Below are 19,867 nucleotides of genomic sequence, written 5' to 3'. Positions count from 1 at the left end.
TTCTTTCTCACAGATTCTGCCTGGCTTGTTCATTGGCAACTTTAAAGGTAAGATTAGTTTTATCATTATCTCTAGGCTTAATTAGCAGGGGTCTTCAGGTGTTGTTTCGCAGGCCTACGGGATTCTCTGACATCTCTGCAGCTGCTTTAACCCCGTCTTGCTTCATTGCTGGATTCAACCTGGTAGCACTTAAAGAAGAACTTGTTTGCTCTCTCATCCGTGTGCTGTGCTGCAAGTACTTGAAGAAAAATGAACGCCATCTCCTTGGAGCATGCTTCAGCTGGAATTCCTGAACATTGGCCTGCCTTAAATGATTCCCATGCTTGGCAGGCAAGCCTGTGAGCCAGGCTGATACTTTGTAAAGCTGATTTCAAGCCTTCCTTATAAGTAAAGGCTTAGTATGCCTCCTCCTCATTGCTTTCATTATTTTGGTTATTTATAACAACTGCTAAAGAGTTCTGTTCTCACTGCTTGCGAGGCTGACAGGTCTGCAGATTGCTAGCTGACCACTGATACTCGCACTGTCCGTGTCACAGATGTAAGATTCTTTGGATTTTTTTTTTTCCTTTTTGCATGAGGTTTATTTTTTTTACGTACAGAAAGACAGAGCCATATTTAGAAAACACAGGAAACTTTATGCAGACCTCCAAATAAGTGACCTGTTCTCAACGCAGTCTGTTAGCAGCAGTTCCAGCTGACTGTCCCTACTCAGAAGTAAACCAGTTGAGCCTGTACAGTCATTTTGATAACATGTAGACCCTGCATTTCCTATATGCTTGGGTACAGCAGCAAAGCGGGACTCAGAGGCTACCGTGATATCCTGTCCTTCCTGGTCTGTCTGATATGGTAGCTGGCCTGTTAAGATTGGACAATGACTGTACTGGATTTAGATGGTGCTGCACCTCCTCTCTGCCTCATGCCCACCCTTCCTTCCCCAACCCGAAACCTGTGAGTTCAGTGAGTTTTTCCTGATTTACTTGCCGCTGGACCTGCTGACCCACGTTGCTGCCCCTTGGGAAGTGGAGCCAATCACCTTGAGAGGCAGCCCGGGGGTACAGGGGAAGTTCAAAGCTCCCTTTTGCCACACTGGGATGCAAACACAAAGTACACCGGCTAGTGTGTGAGAGGGAGTTAATCATGCCACGGTGAGGAAAATGAGGGGATGGAGGTGAGTTTTTATACTGGTGGAAGTAGGTAATGAAAGGAGGGGAGAAAAGGAAAATAGGATCATTTTGCAAATGCTTTCGATGGACCGCTGCATGGGCCAGTGACAGAGCTAACTTGGTCACAGCCATGTTGCTTCCTCTTTTTTAATTTTTTGTTTTGTTTTCCTTTCCTGTCAAGTAATTTAGGGAAAGGGGTGGGATGGGAGGGTTTGGTAGCAGAGTCCTTTAGGTTTCAGGCTGTCTGGCAGGATGGGTCCAAGGAACGTGGCTGCCGACCTGCCCCTCGCTGTGGCCGTCCTGCTGGTAAGCCCTTGACAACCCGCCCAGGGGAGCGAAACTCAGCCAGAGCATCTGTTTCTTGGTGCAGTTCTGTTTTCAGCTGATGAGCAGTTGGACCAGCTGAGGGGAGTTGGCCAAGGTTGCAGAGTGAGTCAGCACCTCTGCCGATGCCAGGGCCAGCAACTCTCTCGCTCGTGCTGCTCTGGCCGCTCAGTCGTGCGCCTTGCCAGTGGTCCTTAAATGGCACGTTGGGTCACTTCTCCACATAGAGTAGGGGCACGCATGTGAAGGTGGTGCGAGTGGGCAGTGTTTCTGCGAGTTTAGTTGAAAAAAGTAGAGGCTGAAATGCATCAGCTACCTCTATAAAAAGAGAGTTAGGATGGGTTGCTGTTAATCTCAGTGTTGGTGTTACGGAGTCTGTTTTTTAAATTGATTAAAAACCACAAAGATGTTTGCTATTTATTGCTATGACCTTTGCTCACATTGCATTTAATCATTATGTTCTACCATCATCAGTATCCCTTGTTATAAGCTCAAATTAACTACCGTACCTGGAGAGTGAGAGAGAATATTGGTGCTACAGTATTTCACTATACAAAAGCAAACTCTTACAATTCTATCTTTTTCTGCATCCCCTGCCCCTCAACACCCACCTGCCTCGCTGCTCTCTGTGCGGTGAAGTCATCCCACTTAGGAACAGACAGTTGGTTAATCACCAGTGTATTTTTCTGGAGGAGTTTGATTGCTGTGTTCCTGGGGCATGTTTTGATTTGTGGCACTTTTTCAAGAAGTGATTAATGAATTTAGAGGCTGCCATAAAGGGGGTCGTTGACTGAGAAATACTCGGCAGCATGCACAGTTGGTTAGAGTATCCTGGTTTGGGCAGCTGAAATGTCCTAAAGACATGGGTTTACAACGTTATTTCCTATAATGCACTTTGGAGCAGTCTCCTATTTCTTCAGCTTGAGACTGGTAGCTTGAACTGCATCAAGCTGCATCCTGCCAGTAAGAGGAGTAATAATGAATTCCTGGCACTGTGCATCTCACACGGACCCAGGGCTGAGGCATCGTGGCACCCTCTGGGTCTCTGGACAGTAAGTAGAGAGGAGGGAGCTTCTCTGGAAGGTGAGTCAGGGGGAGTGTCTGTGGATCGCCATGATCTGCTTTCTGGAGGGTAGCCTCCTCTCCAGGGAGCCTGGGCAGAATCCCGTTCTACGCAGGCTCCTGCCTCCCTGCTGCATGCCAGACCTCTGGGAACACTGGCAGCCTGGGAGGAGGGCTGGGTGTTCTCCTGCTGAGTGAAAGCAGGATGGTAAAGATGTTAAACACCCTGGGAAAAGCCTTCAGCAATTGTTCCGCTTGGGGCATTATTCCACATTCAGCAATATTTCTACTTTAAGGTTTCTTACTGTCATTTTTAGGCCTAATCAACTTAAAACCAGTCCCTGGCAGAGGAAGTGCAAACTCCTCCACTTTTGACTGGGACATGAACTGAGGCCCAAGAGAAACTTGTGAGATAAATCTGTGGCAGAAATGGGAGTTGAGATTGCTGCCTCAGGGTTGGCCGCTTCTGCGTGAACCTTTAGGCACATGGGACGAGAGGGGCTTTTGTAAGCACCTTGGGGTCTTTAGGGTAGAAGTTATGTGTAGTCTGATAATGGAAAACACTGAAGTACATGCTGAAATCCCCTCAAGTCCATGGGACTTGAATATATCTCTGGAAAACTTGGCTGAGAAAAGCATAGAACTCGGCATGTGGTTAAGTGCTTGTTAGAAGATCCGTAAGCATGATTCTGCTCACCAACAGCACATTAAAATCGTGGTATGTTCCTGAGAGAGTGTATTTGAGGTTGCACAGCTAGAGGGCAGAAAAATCCAAGAAGAACCACAGATGTCCATACAAAATACGAAGACTGAGCTTGGTCTGAAAGCCCAGAAGGAAAGAGCTCTCAGGCTTCCTCAGCGAAAGTTAAGTAGGAGTTATTTCTTTGCAAATGGGAGCGTGGGGGCTAAGAGAGAAAAATGAGGGAAGAGAAAGAGGAACTTAGCTTTTTTCCCTGCCTCTGGTTTGCGGGAAATTTTGGGTTGTTCCAGTTGTACCTTACAGATGAGATTCAATCCTCTCAAAAGACAAAGAATTTATTGTGGGATTGCATGCCCATGTGTCTTCTGCCCTGGAAACCTTCAAAGGCATCTGTGCTCACAATGAAAATAGGTGCTTTGTTCCTTAAGAGACTGATATGACAGAGCTATTTAGCCTGCTTCTCTGCACAAATAGGCAAAACCCTGCCATTTCTTCTGATACTAGGTTCTAAATTGTTTGGTTCCAGACTGGAAGGTGTGTAGCAGTAGGGAGCACCAAGGACTCATGAGTGTTGCCACCTTGAGTATTAAAAAGCTTGTGTCTTTCCTTGCTTGTAATCATATTTGGAAGATTCAAGGTTTTCCCATGGAATATTTGGGGGCTTTTTGATTTGAAAGGGAAAGCCACAATATGAGGTTTAATTCCCCCCAAAGAGTCCAGTGTTGCTGTGGATGAGATGGAGAGTCTTGGGAAAGTTTCTGCCCTTCCTGTTGATAAGTGTGTAACACGGCAGTGCCCGCTGAGTGGTCCTGCTGTCTTTCTAGATCCAGTTAATTCCAGCTACTTAATTTTATTTTTCTTTTTCTTTTTTTTTTAAAGTTCCCTTTTCTAAGGTTTTATTTCAGATACTGAAAACAGGAGAGGGTGAAGATACCGTTTCCTTTTTCGCCTTTTGAAGAAAGACGTTTTATACGTACTTTCATTAAAGAGGGTACTGGACCCTTTTCCCCACCTTTCTTACTCCTCAAAAAGGCCGTTCTGACAGGCTGGGACAAAATATGTATTAGAACATAGTGTGGAGTGGGGACAGGAGATGTGGAGTTTTTGTTCGTGTGTGTGTAGTTTCCGTGTGTGTGTCTGTAAGTGCGGATCACAGGACTCTGGAACAAAGCTCTCCTGATGGGAAATCCTTCTCAGTAATAGTTCTCAGTGCTCTGAACCACTGACGAGGGTGTTCCCTAGGTGTTTAGTTCTTTCCGAAGCAGAAAATGAAGTGTAGACAAGAAGTTGCTTTATTTATTAAAAAAAATAGAATTTGGTGATGATGAAACTATAGTCTCTCGACATCTGCAGATAGAGACTTAATACTGTTGTACGTACTGGGCTGACTTGCCTTCCTTCTCTAAGCACTCATCTTGTCTCTGGATACATAACCTAAAATTTTATCCTGAAAACTTAATATTTACTGGCTTCCTGTGTTACAGGAGCATAGCTGTCTCTTCAGACTAGCAACAAAAGTCAGAAATGTGGCTGTTGGAGGAGGAAGAAGGGCGGACGTCCTTAGTTTGGGATAGCTGGCTAATGGGAGCAAAGGTGACAAAATGAAAATAAACTTAATCTAATCTCACTGATTTTGCGGAGACATTTAATCTTCTAAATTCACAAGTGAGTTGCAGTTAAGTGTTGCAGATCAGGCCCGTATCACTATAGTGCTTTTTTTGCCCCATTCCTGGCAGGATGCTTTTTGTAATTAGCTGTTGGCAGTAGAGGTGGAAAAGATTACAGCTGTTTCTTCCCATCTAACTCTACAAAGGGAGAAATCTTCATTTCTCACCTTGCATCTCTGTGGAGGGACTAAAATACTGAAGTAAGAAGGGCTGCATGCACATTTGAGACTTTATCACCCTCGTATTGGAGTCCTTCAGTCATCGATGTGTCTTAACCGGAGTGGTTGGAGCAGTATTATGCCTTTTGCATATGGGGGCTGGAAGCACAGTTTTCTAGGTGATTTGCTTCCCATACACACTGTAAAGCTTCCCAGAGCTTCAGGGGAACAAATTCTGACATCCCTCCCGATCCCATTTTGATGACTTTGCCATTGCTTTTACAATTAAGTGTTTGCAGCGTTCTCCGTATGAGTAGAGGTTCAGCTAGGAGTCACAGAATGAGATTGAGAGAAAAGAAGCTAAATATGGGTGCGGGAGGGAGAGAGGAAGTCTTCCCCAGTGTGAACTGCGTCCTTGTGTGAGGAGAGTTTCCTGAAGGCTTTACTCAAAAGTCCACGTCAGCTGAGAAACCTTTTGCTGTATGAAATAGAATGTTAGGTAACCTGCTGTGAAGAATAATACCATGTTTGAGAGACCCTTGAGGGATGCACAAGATGGACTCTGATAGGTTTCTTTCATGTTTTAATTTGGAAATGGGGTGTTTCACACCATGATTTCAAAATGTGAGCCTGCGTGTGGTTGCACAGCACTGCGCTACAGTAAAGAAATGAAAATTGCTGTGGTAACAGTGATTCTTCTGGCTTTTGGTGGTCCTTTGCTTACCCCCTTCAATTTTTTTTTTTTTTTGAGTAATGTATGGTATGAGACCGTGAGTGATGGGATCTCTCATTTGTGCTGCTGTTTCAGTAGCTGTGTCTGTAGTATGTGTAGAGACTGATGGCAGGTGCCAGGGGAATGAGGGGAATTTCCCTTTGTAAACTGTTCAAAGTTTAGATCCAGATAACACAGTCATTGGCTGGGAAGATTTTTCTGCTCTACTTTTGGGGCTTGAAGGGTTGTTTCCTAGATCTGTTGAGGGTTCTGCTGGTTACCCTACGATGTAGGTCTGGGATAGCCATTTCCACCTTGTTTCTAGGAATATCTGAAATCTCACTCTCTTACTGTATAGTTTTGATTTGTTGAAATTCCTTTAGCCTCAGCCTTTGGTTAACTGAAGAACTAAAATCTTTCAGTCCTTTTGCGTGGTACTGTGCCCCTTAGTTCTTTGGGCTTAATCAAAGCAGTCAACATTTAATTTGGATCATATTGCCTCTTAAAGCTGTTTGCCTTGTGTGGCAAGCCATTTCTTACCAAGTGGGTCATACTGATAATTAGAGGGTCTCTTTGTGCTAAGTAGGTATTAACACCAGGAGTTCCAGCCATCAGGCTCTAAAATCTGCCCTTAGCCTTTGGAGAACAGAAAGCAGTGAATTTTTAGGGGCACTTAGGCTGGCTCCTGGGTTTCCAAACCTTTGCCTGCTTAGGTCTTCTCTGAGTGATCAAGACTCATGTAAACTGTTAAATAATCTGAAGGTGGGGTAGATTAGAAGACCTCTCCTGGCAAGCATTAGAGTTTCTTCTTTGAAATGCTCACTCTGAGATCTTTAGGAAGTTTTAATTTTTCTGTGAAGCTAGACCTTAATTCCGTTTCAGACAGAATCTGTGGTAAATCTCTCCCAAAAGATTAGACATCTGTGTTGATCGTGCAGGCTTGACAAGCATCAAGTGAAATCAATGCAGTTTTGACTCTTTCTTCATTTTATTAGCCTTAGAGAAGCTTTGATAATTGGATTAGGTTTAAATTTGATTGCCTGCTGTGCTCATGTGGATCTTGTCTATGGGGCAGTATAATTAAATGTCCAATTCCTCTTTGTGATGTGGAAAAGACGTTGAAACTTTATAGTAGAGTGGAATAAGAAGCAAGAGATGCTAATTGAACTCTTGCACGTACATAAAGAATGTACAGGTGATGCTATTGTTATTTTTGTACCTAGAGAGAGCCGGTTTGAAACCTTTGTGGTCAGTGCTCTTTTTTTTTTGTGTGCAACCAGGCTAATGTGAACAGATTGTATGGGCAGATTTGGAAGGCAGGTGTTCACATCACCAAACCACTGCTGCAATTGCCATGGTGCCCTGTGCCATTCTCAAGCGAAAAGGTCAAAAGTAAATGGACACAAACTAACTTTTACCTGTATTAGTGGCTTTTTGAGGTAATCTTCTGGCGTGCTTAATAGTTTAGTGTGGGGGAAAGTTGCTCAGTGATGACAGATGATCTGTTTTACCTTCTTTCTCATAGAAACAAACCTATGCTTTCGCAATACGTAGCATCAAATTTTCAGTCACCCCAGTTTGCTTTCCAGTTTTGAATGTTTGAAACCCCTCGGTTACAGGTCTAGGAACCACCTTTTCACAACTGCACTTCCTTGCTGTAGCAATTCGCTTTTTCATATGTTCGATATCTTGATCATCTCTCTCTCTATTCAGACTTAAATCTATGGTATATATTGGCTAAATGTACCTTTTTCCCTACCAGTTCCACAGGAAGTAAGAATCTAGTTCTCATTTTGGCTCACCCGTTAATACCTCAATTCAAGGGATACGGTTGGCTTCACTTCTCAGACCTGGATATCACAAGGTCTATCTACCAAGTGAAAAGTTATGTCCTGGAGGGGGATTTTTGGGTAGAGGGGAGGTAAGCTATATCTTGTACAGCTCTGACTGCTTGTTCAGATGGCCATCACCTGCACACAGGCATAGGCAGACTTATATTTCAGATGCAAAATACATGAAACTTCTGACTTGAGAACACATTCCTGAGTCACTTAAACTTGTTCTTTATATAGTATATAATTTGTTTTGGAGTTAGAAGTGTGTCTTCCCGTTACCCACTCTGATGATAGTGTTCTAGAACAGCTGCGTTTGGGGTTTTGCTTTACTTTTTGAAGCTTCAAAAAGAAATGTGCCAATGATAAGTGATTTTTTTCAGCATGCACAATAGAAAGGGGGGTGGTCTGTTTCAAGAGATTAAAGAAATTATCTTCTTTTTTTCCTCTTTATTGCAGATGCCCGAGATGTAGAGCAATTGAGTAAAAATAACATTACGCACATTCTTTCAATCCACGACAGTGCCCGCCCTATGCTCGAGGTAAGAGGTGTGGGGGCTCCGTGGCAAATCCTTGCTTTGCAGTTGACTGTTAGAGTCATCTTGGGGTTAACTTCTTGTTCAGTACATTTGGTGTTTTGAGACTGACTTTTCCTGTGGAAATGTTTGACAGCTGTAGTTTTGGGATCCAGTCACAGATTTTTTTGTTGCTGCTGCTGTTGTAACAACAAGAAATCTAACTGACAGAGGAAGAGACAATTACATTGTCACTCAATAGAACACAACGACGGGATTGTGGTATTAATTTAATAGTAAAGGTAAGTTTTCTTCTGTGTGGAGTCCAAGCATCACACAAACAACAAATTTCCTTCTCCACCTTCCCCACTACCAACCCTTCTTTGTACTTGGGCCCCTTTCTTGAATCTTTCTAGCAGATGGTTGCAGAAGAGGTTTGCGGTCCTTTTCTGTCTAAAATAGCCTTATTTAGGTTTGGGGTCAGGAAGGAACCAGTGCTCCCTCATAGGTAAAACATCTAATAATGCAGAGCATCTGTAGGTCTCCAACACTTTAACAGGAAGAATTATTCCTCGTTCTACTGAATGGAAGCTGATCTGAAGAGCTGCAGTTACTTGTTGTGCTGTGTCATCTTGAGCAGCGTAAGAACTGGGACTAGGCTGCAGGTCTCCTGTGTTGGACTGTTGTCCTTTCTTCTTTACAGCTGCTAACCTTGGAAGGAGGGGAGTTCGGCTGGGCTTTGCTACAGCTTAAAATCCTGCTATTTGATTTATGTTGGGAACTGTTGTCCCCGTAAATTCGTTTGTTCCTTCCCTGCTTTCAGCTTTTCATGAAATATGGCAAAATAGTGGGTAAAGCAGTTGCTGGTGTCGCCCCTCAGGTGCTGTTGGAAATCTCTGCTTTTCATTCTCTTAGTGTAAAAAGTCACTAATGAATTCATTCTTTAAACTACAGAATTTCCATCTCTCCCAAGCAAGTCAATAGGTAAGCTGGACAAAAGGTGTCCCTAGTATGTCACGATTAAAACCAAAATCAAGTTAGCGGTGAATTCGGGGTTGACCTGCAGCTGAGGAGTGTGCTGAAGCAGAGGTTTAGCTGCTGACTCTCTTGTACGGTCCATTTGACTTGGGTTGTGTCCGATGCTTGTTAAGACTGAAACATACTGAATTTCAAGCCTGCTCTTAGTTGAAGAGAGAAACGGTTGTACCAAGTAAGGGAGATGTAATGTTTCCTGTAGGGTGATGTTCTCTAAAATGAATAGAAGCTTGCTTTTTTTTCATTATCAGGTTTAGAAAAGTAGGACTAATTTTGGCACAGATCAGCTGCAGCCTCAGCCCAGTGTTTCTTGTGGTGGTGGTAGTTTTGGCGGTCCATGTGCCACCTTGCTTGTGGCGGCGCATCTGTTTGTGGGGCTGCATGGTAAATAGACTTGGGAGCTTTTGTGGGTTAAATATAACCAAATCACCATTTCTTCCTCTAGCTACCCCCACAAAAAAACATGAAGTATTATATTTACCCAGATCTGTTCCCAGTGTGGTTCGCAATAGTGACTCAAAAGTTACAGTGACATGGGAACAAGTAAGGGCTGCTTGAGGATGGAGTTGCTTTATTCATCCCTGCATCTAAAAGAAAGGTTTCTCCAACTATGCCTTTTATTTTTTCAGCCTGCAATATGTTCCTTTTATGTGATCTGGAAAACTGCTAAAACCTTTCTCCAATTCTTAACTTCTCTTCTCGTAGTGGAAGGATTGCAAATTCCATTTTATCATTCATGATCTTACTTGTATTGCTTTAAAATGCCACATCAGCAACTTACATCATTGCCTCTCTCTGATCTTACAGACCATTTTTACTTGATTGGTGCTTTACTGTGTTGCTTTAGTTCCTCATAGCTTACCAACTTACTAGGAAGTCATTGAAGAGTTTCACAAAAAATATTTGTTGTATCAGATCAGGATTTATAGAGCAAGCCTGTTGAGAAGTCTTTTTTTTAAAAAAAAAACAAAAACCTTTCTTACTGAAATTTGGTTTCAGATATTATCTCAATGATCATTTACAAACCATTGTGGATGGCTTGTTATCAAAGCTTGGCCTTGGGAAGTTAGTGTACTTAGATGTTGTAATAACTGGAAAAAGAAGGTTTGAAAATCAGTTGGATTCTAAGACTTTTTATACCCTTAGACATGGGCAGCCTACCTTAAGTACAAGACATAGAATTGCCTTATGAAACTCCAAGTGATTTAGACTGGAAGGAATTTGCCCAAATCTGGCCTGAACTATATTGCAATATTGCTTCTTAGTCCTTCTTGTATATGCTGTTTCAAGGAAATTTGTCCTTTCATAAAACCAAGCCTGAAATTAATTTATGTTTAGAGAGCATCCTAAGGCTATTATTCCAATGAAGTACACCATTGTAATACAGGATCTTAACCACTTAGGTAAGCAGTTTGTAATTTAAAGATGCACATTTATAATTCCACCAGAAAAACCTCTAGGTAACTGGTGGTGTGTCCAAGAGAAAGGGCTGCACACTGTGTGGGACAAGGTTTGTTATTTCTGATGCACAGAAGTCACCCCCCGAGTAAGAGGGGTGTTCAGCAGCATTGTGTGTACTCCTGCAGGGGCAATAGCCCTGGTGAATCGAGTTGGCTCCTTCGGGGCGCTTTGGACGGCTTCCCATGGAACACTCACAGACATTTTATAAATCCTCACAAAAGCCATTTGCAGAGGAGAACGATTAGGTTTCTTGCAACCTGCTTTCTAATCTATTTCTCAGGTAGTTCAGGTTTTAAAATCTCTGTGCAGAATATAAGAGACACTGAAAGGCAGACGAGGACACAGGTATCTCCGAGTGTCCTTTAAATAATAATATATCTGGCAGTGATTGTGTTGGATCTCTTGGTAGAACCCCCTTTTTTAAGCTAGGACAAATAAATAGCTGTCAGGGTTGGAGGCCAAAAGATCTGACTGTTAGGACATCCTTGTAGCCTAACCAAGCTGGTGCGGTCAGTCAGAACCCACAGGGAATGTGGAAACACTTTTAACTAATCCTGAGCAATTCTACATTAATTCTCCACTGCACTAGATCTGGAGTCTAACATGTGTTGTTGTACCAGTTGATCTAAGCAAAGGATATAAAGGCAAATCTTGTTAATCTTGCCTACGAGAATCTGGCTGCAGGTCCATTGAGGCTGAGAGTGTTTCTCTGTGGATTTCCCATGAGTTTGACCCTGTCCTGAGGGATGTTATGTGGAGACAAATGTAGGCTCAGACCAAACAGAATGTTGGTGCGGATTGTGCAGCTGCTTGGAAACAGCTGCATCCCACTCTGGAAAGTGTGCGCTGCGGTGGGCAGTTATGTCCGAGCAGCTGAACTTCCAGTGTCCTTAATCCTCACTCTTACCCTTCCCTCCCCACCCCCCAGCCACACACCTATATACCCCCATGCCTAAATACTGGGAAAACCAAGAGCGCTTCCTCCGGTGCACTGCGCAGCGATGGCTGCGTGTAATGCAGGAAGGAGTACAGCAGGAGTCCTGGGGGCGGAGAGGCTGCTGGAAGGTCTGGTCAGTCGTTCAATCCCTGTCCCAGAGAGGTGTGAGCCAGAAAGAGAGGCAGGGATGGTCCGATGCCAGTCCATAGGTCCCCATACAGAGAACCCACCTTAGAGAACAGCATGGCTGACAAATGATGACACACAGGTTCAGGCTGGAAGTTAGCCAGGCTTTGACTGCGAGGGGAAGTGCTGAAATACGCTGCCAGAGGCGACAGTTGATTTTTCTCACGTGCTCCATTGTGTGGAAGCTGATTCAAGTAAGGCTGAGTTACAGAGGTCTTTGAACTTGACAGTCGGAGCATTTCACAGTCCTTCGTCCGTCTGAGATGCTTTGGGGTGCCAGTTGTGGTGACTGTTGTGTGCACTCTATAGACACCTGTCCATCAGTCAAGAAACGGACTGGGCCTCCCAGTCTCTTTCCCGTGCTCCACCACGCATTTGTCAGTCATTTTGCTGTTGCTCTTGACCTGCACCAGAGGTTCGATCTAATAAATGTATGAATCCTGCTACCGGTCTCCCATGGTTGTGGAGTCCTTTGCCATTAATTTCTTTCTAGCTTTAGGGATGTCAGACTGGGTGCTGCTGCGTCGCGGGAAGCTCTGTATGCAGCACTCACCTTGGAGACAGCCTGACGACTGCAGTAACGTACGTCTTAAATCAGCGAGAGTTCACCTGGGCACTCCTGTGCTGTCCTCTGCCACGAAAGCTTTCCGTTGCTAACTCTGTTTATCATGAAAGAGTAGACTTTTGCCATGTGTGCTGCTTCTATATGCATGTCAGTTTGCCTTCTTTTTGTTTTCTGTTGCCACTGAGTATTTGTTTTGTTTTTATTTTTAGTGTGTTGAGATTTTTCAGATGAGGAAAAAGTATATCGGTGTATGTGATAGTTTCAATTAAAGTCATTTGAATGAAGTGTAAGTAAGTGAAATCCCAACAAAACATGCACAGTGTTTTGGGCTGGGCAGTGTTGTCATCTTTCTCTGCTCAGTACCAAAGCTGTCCTAAGTTTTGGGCGTTTCTGTTTCATGTGAATAGCTGATCTGTGTTCCTGTGATACTCATGGGCCAGATGGTTCTGTTTCAAGTCTTTACCGTTTGTGGGATTTCTCCAAACAAAGAGAGTGATCTTAAAGCACGGCGTGGAATTTTTTAAATGTTGCAAAAATGTCTTCTGGTTGCTGAGAAAATACTCTGTGATGCCTATGAAACATTTGCCCTTCTTTTTCTCTAACTTTCTTAAAAGGTTAGCTTTGTAGGTTATGGGTTTTCTTCCCCCTCTCATTCTGCATCGTAGTTAGCTTTGTAGGTTATGGGTTTTCCCCCTCTCATTCTGCATCGTTAACCAGACCACCCGCGAGACAGTTACTTATTCTTCTTTTTTTTTTTTTCTTTGTATTCTGTTGCCATTAATAATATCATCTTAATCTGGTACATGCTATCTCCAGGGCAGTGGTTTTCCTCCCCTTTTTCCTGAATTGATAGCTACCTAAGTAAGTGTTGATATGGTAGGTGGGTGGAGGGGTGGAGGAGGTAGAAAAGAGCTAATTGCTGACTGAAAATCTTTTTTTGTCCAGTCTGTTAGCTTGTGCAGCCAGCACAACTTAAATGAACTGCATTCTTTTAAAATAAAAAAAATTGTAGGCCGGGTCATCTCACAAAGAATTTTAGATTTTTTTTTTATTATTACTGCAAATTTTAAAACTTTAATCAGAGTAGAAATAGGATTTTAAATACTCAGTATCCAAGAAGCTGAACTGAAAGGGAAGAGCACAGTAGAAACATCTATACAGATCTTTTACAACAGTCTTTCATACTCCCTGAGTAAATAGTTAAATGCATTCTGAGAGTACAGGGAACAAAAAGATGCTGTAACTGAAACAGAAGCAGTACGTGTGAGGAATGGAAGTGGTAGAGAAGTAAGGATGCTACAGAGAAACTGTATAACTTCTCTGCACCAGTTTTCTCTCTGCTGAATGCTGTGATGTACCTGCTCTATGAGGTGTTACGGAAGAGAATGTTGGCAGCTGGGGAAATCACAAGAGGAAGTGCTGGATCAGGTTTATGAATTAAAAGACAAAGCGTATGACTGGTAAATCCAGACCTTTGGAGGAAACTGAAGAGCTAAATGACTGAGTGCCTTTCAAAACCTGAAAAATGTCTCTAAGATCAAATGGACATGGTCTGCAGACCTAGTAGAGATAGTACATTCATATCAGCTTGCATTAACATCTGGAATCCAGTTGCATATTTCTTAAGCCTGGCTGGATGTTGTAAATCCTAATGCGGTGTAAGCTGGGCACAATAGCCTCAGGAAAGGGAAGCAAACTAGACTATAGAGGAACTGAACTGGCAGCTCTGGCACCATGCAAGTAATCGGTTTAGCGTAGTTTGTGAATAGTATTTTTGCAGCTATTTTGGGTTTTTTGCTAGAGAAACCTAGCATATCTGGTGTTAGCACTTAATGTGATGAGGTTTACTATGGGGGAGCTTTCACTGAAGCTTTGAAGGAGAATAGCCACAGCCCCTTTTAGTTTTCTAATTCTTTCTTTCCATCACCAATTGGTAGAAACTTCTGTCTTTCTCCCAGGGTTGCACGTTCTGGACTGACTTAATTTTGTGCATGTAACAGGGATTACTCTGTGGTAAACCAAAACAAATTCCTGTGTCTTGCCCCCAGCTCCCCCAGCTGATGACTCTGGAAGTGCTGAAAGCTGCCTTAGTGCTTTCTTCTTTGGTTCTGTAATCCGAAGGAATATCCTCATGTGGACGCCAGTCCAGAAAACATTTGTCTGGAATCAAAAGCATATCATTTCTCAACACAAAATAACTAAATGAAGGAATACTGGGAAACAAATCAGCCATACTTTTATTTTTTTAACAAAAAACCCATGTGTGCTAATTCTGGACAGATGCTGTTCAGCCTGTGAGAACCGCCAGTCTGTTAAAATCCTTGTAACGACGTTGGGTAGCATACGGAAGTCTCGAGCCGTAGGAGGCCGTTCGTATATGAAAATTGCATCTTGGTGACATGATGAGAGAAGTCCCTGCTGGGTATGGCTGAGTGACGTGTCCTCTGTGCAGACTCTGCTGTCTTTGGTAGCCAGCCCAAAGGCTTGTGGGAGCTTTTAAAGAGGGAGATGGCAAGGGAGATGGCCTTCAAAATCAGAGTTGCTAATATCATATCACAAGATCATTACTGTTGCATGAAGATCAGCTCCGCAAATCAGTAGTTTAGTCAAGTCAGACTGTGGCATTTCCATCTGTCGCACAGTGTTGGGAGCTGTCAATTTTCGGCCTTCATGCTGCCAGCGAGAGGAGGTGTACAAGCACTTCTAATAACAATAAATAATTAACTTTCTTCTGCAATGTTTCACTGCCTTTTCATGGTAAGGGTTTCCCCTCGTGAGATGTTTCAGAAGGCCTTGCTGAGCAAAACAGCTACCGTTTTTCTTTCAGGTGTAGTGGCACCAGAAGATTCTCTCTGGTGTGAAGTAGTGCCCTGCCTGGCGTCAGCTCTGCTTGTGAAATAGGGACCTCTGACTAATTTTTCAAAAACGACTTTGGTCAGCCGCTAAAAAGCCTCCAAGAGGCTTCCACAGAGTGGCTTTTAAAGTGTGTCAGGCCGGGCCTTCGTCGCGAGGTACCCTTGGCGGAGGCTGCTGTGGGGGTACACTGAATTGGTTCGCTGTGCGAACTGCTCGGTGCGCGCTGGCTGTGTCGAGGAAGCGTGTTCCTGTAGCGGCAGATGGCAGGGAGGAGAGGACGAGGACCATTGGAAGCTTTCCATGGCGAGCTGTTCGCGTGGGAGATGTTGCTTGGATACGGCGTTAACCAGAACAGAGCAAATGCTCTGACCTGTTCTGTGCGGAGATGTTCCAGTGTTCCCTGAAAGAAAGGGGCAGGTGGGATATATTGTTTTATTGTTCTTAAAGATCTCCTTGAGGGTTCAGGGACCAAGTGGGATAGGTAGTGAGTGCTCAGACGTTAGATATGCCCTGACATGCCTTGAGGCTTGAATACATCATCTAGTCAGGGCAGAGTAACAAGGTCCTTCCTCTCAGCTGAAATATGTAGTCCTGCAAATATTCTTGGTGTATCCTTAAGGAGATAAACCACAATTTGGTATGTACTCATTATTGTTTTATCCCACTCTGCATTCCTTCACACAAGCCAGGTTGGAATTGGAATCAGGGCTAGAATTAGAAATAATATGTGTAGCTCTTTACTTGCACAAAGCAAAATCCTTAACTCTTCAGCATTTCCCTCTTATAACTTTAAGAAGAGGTGATGGAGATTTTTCAGGACACATTGTATTTGTGATCGGCACATTACAGCCTCAATGATACGGACTTTTCGAAAGTGTCACTGAAACTACTTCCTAAGAAAACCATGAACAAACGTTGCAAAAAAAATCCCCCGTGACTTGTAAAAACTATTGTATTATTCAAGATAAGACAAACCAAATATATAAGTTCTGTTGCAGGAGCATCCCGCTTTGTGTTGTTCAGATTCTTCATGTAATTTCAATTTCATTTATAATAGTTTTCAAAACCAAACCTGAGCGTGTTGTTTGCTAAAGTCAATTAGTGGTTGTTTTTTGCTGAAACACAAATGTATTTTCTATGAGTCATTAATAAAATCAGCACCAATGGTGATTGCTACAGAAAGTAACTGAAAGGACAAACAAACGGTTGAACGGTTTTCAGTTTAGCAGGTTCAGTTTGGTGCATTACTGGACAAAACCCCTTGATAAACTCTTGTTGGTTTGGCTTGAGGAAGCTTTGTGCCGGCTGTTTCCCACTTTAGCTTTTTTGCTGAAATGCCCCTAAACAAAAATAAGTCCTCCTGCCCTCATCTGTTGGTGTGACGACTCAAATTAACACATGGTTTTTGACTAACCTGAAAGAACTTGCCAGGTGCTGGAGGTTTTCTATTTGCATCTGGGTTCACAAATTTAAGTTTAGGGGTTTAGGTTTAAAAAAACTTTCTTGGAAGTCGTTGATGGTATCTTTACATAAATTTAAATAGAGTGCTTTAATGCCAAAAATACAATCCTGCTCCTTTTAAACTTTTTTTTTTTTACAACCCCTTCCCCCCACCCCCTGCCCTTGAAGAACAGAAATCTTGTAATTTGAGGTTCTTTTCCCCTCTCCTCACCTTTTAATGTCTAAAGGTTTAGATTCAGGTTTCCAGTCCTAGCTAGAACTTCAGAAATGTTGTATATACTGTAGGGGTGGGGACAACGTTCTGAAGAACATCTGTAAAAAATTACTTGGAAAAGCCACTAAACATGAAGTAATAAGTAGCATTTTTAGTCTTTCCTCTGATTCTCATGCCTACTGTAGTTTTGCTAGAGTACTCAGACTTGTACAGAAATTGCTGGACACTTTTCTTTCACGGGCAAACCATACGTTAGTATGATTTAGGGTGCAATCAAACTGAGCATTATTCTTAATGACTTCAGAGCATCTTTGATCATTACAAAGGAGCAAATATCCATGTGGGTGCTGCGTTTGTCTCACATGACTGTTCCTTGCACCTTATCCTGTTCAGAGTAGAAATCATTCTTGGCACTGTGCAATTAAACTTGTGCGTGCTCTTTAGATATCCTGTTCTCAGTCACTGACCTGTAGCACTTCTAGGTGTATCATATTGCTACTGCAAAATTCTACACGTTCTACTAAAAAAACCCCAAATGCCAGTTTTTACGGTTTTAGTTAAAAAGAAGCTGGAGTTTTTAAAATAGATTATAGGTAAGTAAAATAGAAACTGAGTGTTCCTTAAGCACTGGGACTGTTGCATTTCCTGAGCACTTCATGAAATACTGGATTTAATAACAAAGATTGAATTATCTTTTTTTTAAAAGCTAAATATATTAGGAAGGTGGTGTTCTATGGCCTTGTTGACTTTTCCAAATGTGAGATAACTGTTCAGTTTCCCATCTTAGATCAACCTCTCAAATAATCAGAAACCTGAAAAAGACTGCAATTCCATGAATACCTTGTTAACTGTAGTGTGAAACCTCATGTGTGCACCTAAAATTCTTTTGGTTTTAGTACCTCGATTCTCACTGCAGCGGAACTGACTTAATTGTTGAATCTGAGATGAAATTGTGCAAGTGTTGTTGTTGTTTCTCAAATAACAGTGAATTTTAGAAATTTTACTTGACTCTCGCTTGTTTCAACTTTGACAATCTTGAAATCGGAATACTTGCTCTAGTTTTGTTAGCTCTCACTGTATCGGTTTAACTGTAGCATTTAGTTTCAGGGCCTAAGAAAGACAGAAATCTAGTTTTGGTGGTTACTCTGTCTGCTGAAACAGAAAACAGAACAGTAAATTATAGTTTATTCTAATGATTTTTTGAGATAATCTTAACAGGTTAAATACACCAAAAGAAATTGGGAGTGCTGCTTTTATTTGGTGAGGGCATCGGTTAGGATCTTCATGTGAATAATAAGGAGAAGGTTTAGAGAATTGTGTGTGTTGGAGGATAGGGGTGTTTGATGGTAAGGGTGATAGGCAGAGAAAGCAAGGTGAGCAGTGATTTAAAAGTAGCAAGTGGACAGTGGTGAATTGAGATGAGCAGAAGAAAGCTGTGTTCAGCATCTCATTGACCTAGGAGCTTCAGTTTGAACACATTCCATATATACGGAATCTTTTATTACCTGAGAACATGCATAACTTCTGATTAATTAAAAGATTGGATTTTTTTTTTTTTTAAATGGGTAATCTGGGAAAAAGCTTGTCTGGGGAGGTGAGACACAACTGACAGATGTCAGCCAAAGAAATGTTTGAATAATGATATATTTGCATCAGTATTCAGTAAATGAAGTGGATGTATTCATGCAGGATTTAAAATAATATTTCTCTTTTAATACGTCTTTATAATTGCAAGCTTCTCCCTTTGCTTTGATCAAATGCTGTGTTTTGCGATGAGTCAGCTATTCTGTGGCACCTAATTTTGTGTGTGCGTGTGTAGGTGAAGTGGTACAATACCCGTTTTGGGCTGTTTTGTCCTTCCTCCATGGATTGGTTTTTAGAGAATTGTCATTCCTACGGAACAAAACAGAGTTAACTTAAAAACCAATTAATAAATAGAATACAGGCTTCCATGTGGTTGACATCAAATTTGTCTTTTGTCTTTCCATTTTTATTAATACGCAGTTCAGGTTCAACTTTGGGTATTGCATTTGCAACCAGATTCAAGTTTATTTTGTGAAACTCTGGACTAAGTACTGATTTGGAGCTTGTTGAAATTTTCACTAGGAGCTGGTCTGCTTGACCCTTCAAGAATCTTTTGATTCACTTACTGTGTTTTAGTTGATGTTTCAGCGAATCTTGGCTCCTTACAAGTTATGCTTCGCAGTTTCAGGATGGCAAACAAACTGCTAGGTAAAAAAAATAGTGTTGTGTCTCTTTCTTTCATGCTAGTACCCTGTCTAAAATGTTGTAGGTATTTACTTGTTTGGCTGGCATAAACTGTACTGCTTTGAAAGGTCTCTTTGGGACAGTTCTTAGATACATCTGCAGGGTATGTGCACAGGAAGGACAGCAGCATCTTGTGGCACAAAGATACAAATAATAATATGATTCTGGGTAGTTTTTTTGAAAAAAGTAAGTCAGAGACAGCAAGGTTCAGTAATTAAGTATCTTCCTATTGCCAATATGTTTATAAAAGAAAGTGTATCCAGCATAAGTGAAGAAAAGCTACTCCCAGCAATCACCATAGGAATATCTACACAGAAAATCCCTTGAAGTCTCATTTATGAATACCTGCCCCATACAATCCTGTGTCGCTGTTGTATTTCAGGTATGCAAGTAAGTTGGATGATATTTCATCCTATTATCATCATTGTTATTTTAACCAAGAGAAGCAAGGCTTGATGGTAGGGTGGGATCCTCAGGAGTTAGCAACTCTGGCCAAACCGTGTTCGGGTCAAAGTCACTGAGAGTTTCACTGTTGATTTTTGTGGGAGTCAGGTTGTTACACAGTACTTTTGAAATCCCACCTGTAACTATTTCTGAGTGTGATTATTTCCTCACAGGGAGGAGTCCGTCACCACAGCCTTCCAAAAACACCATACAGGTGACATGTGTCGGTCAGAATACCAAATCCCAATGACTTTAACCATCTCCTGCCTGAGAAGCTCTATGAATAAGGCAAATAGGCTGATGCTGA

The 19,867-nt window shown here is 42.3% G+C and overlaps 1 protein-coding gene across 1 annotated transcript in view; it reads left to right on the top strand.

The window, feature by feature from the left end:
* Positions 1-310: 310 nt before the first annotated feature.
* LOC104507766 (dual specificity protein phosphatase 22-like) overlaps positions 311-19,867 on the top strand; it is a 32,127-nt gene continuing 12,570 nt past the window's right edge. The window contains 2 exon segments of the mRNA XM_010149148.1: positions 311-326; positions 8,078-8,160. Coding sequence (XP_010147450.1) covers positions 311-326; positions 8,078-8,160 — 99 coding nt within the window.

This window comes from Eurypyga helias, unplaced genomic scaffold (genome assembly GCF_000690775.1).
Source record: "Eurypyga helias isolate BGI_N326 unplaced genomic scaffold, ASM69077v1 scaffold44543, whole genome shotgun sequence".
Taxonomy (NCBI): domain Eukaryota; kingdom Metazoa; phylum Chordata; class Aves; order Eurypygiformes; family Eurypygidae; genus Eurypyga; species Eurypyga helias.
The sequence above is the reverse complement of the archived record's forward strand: the minus strand, read 5'-3'. Positions and strand labels throughout refer to the sequence as shown.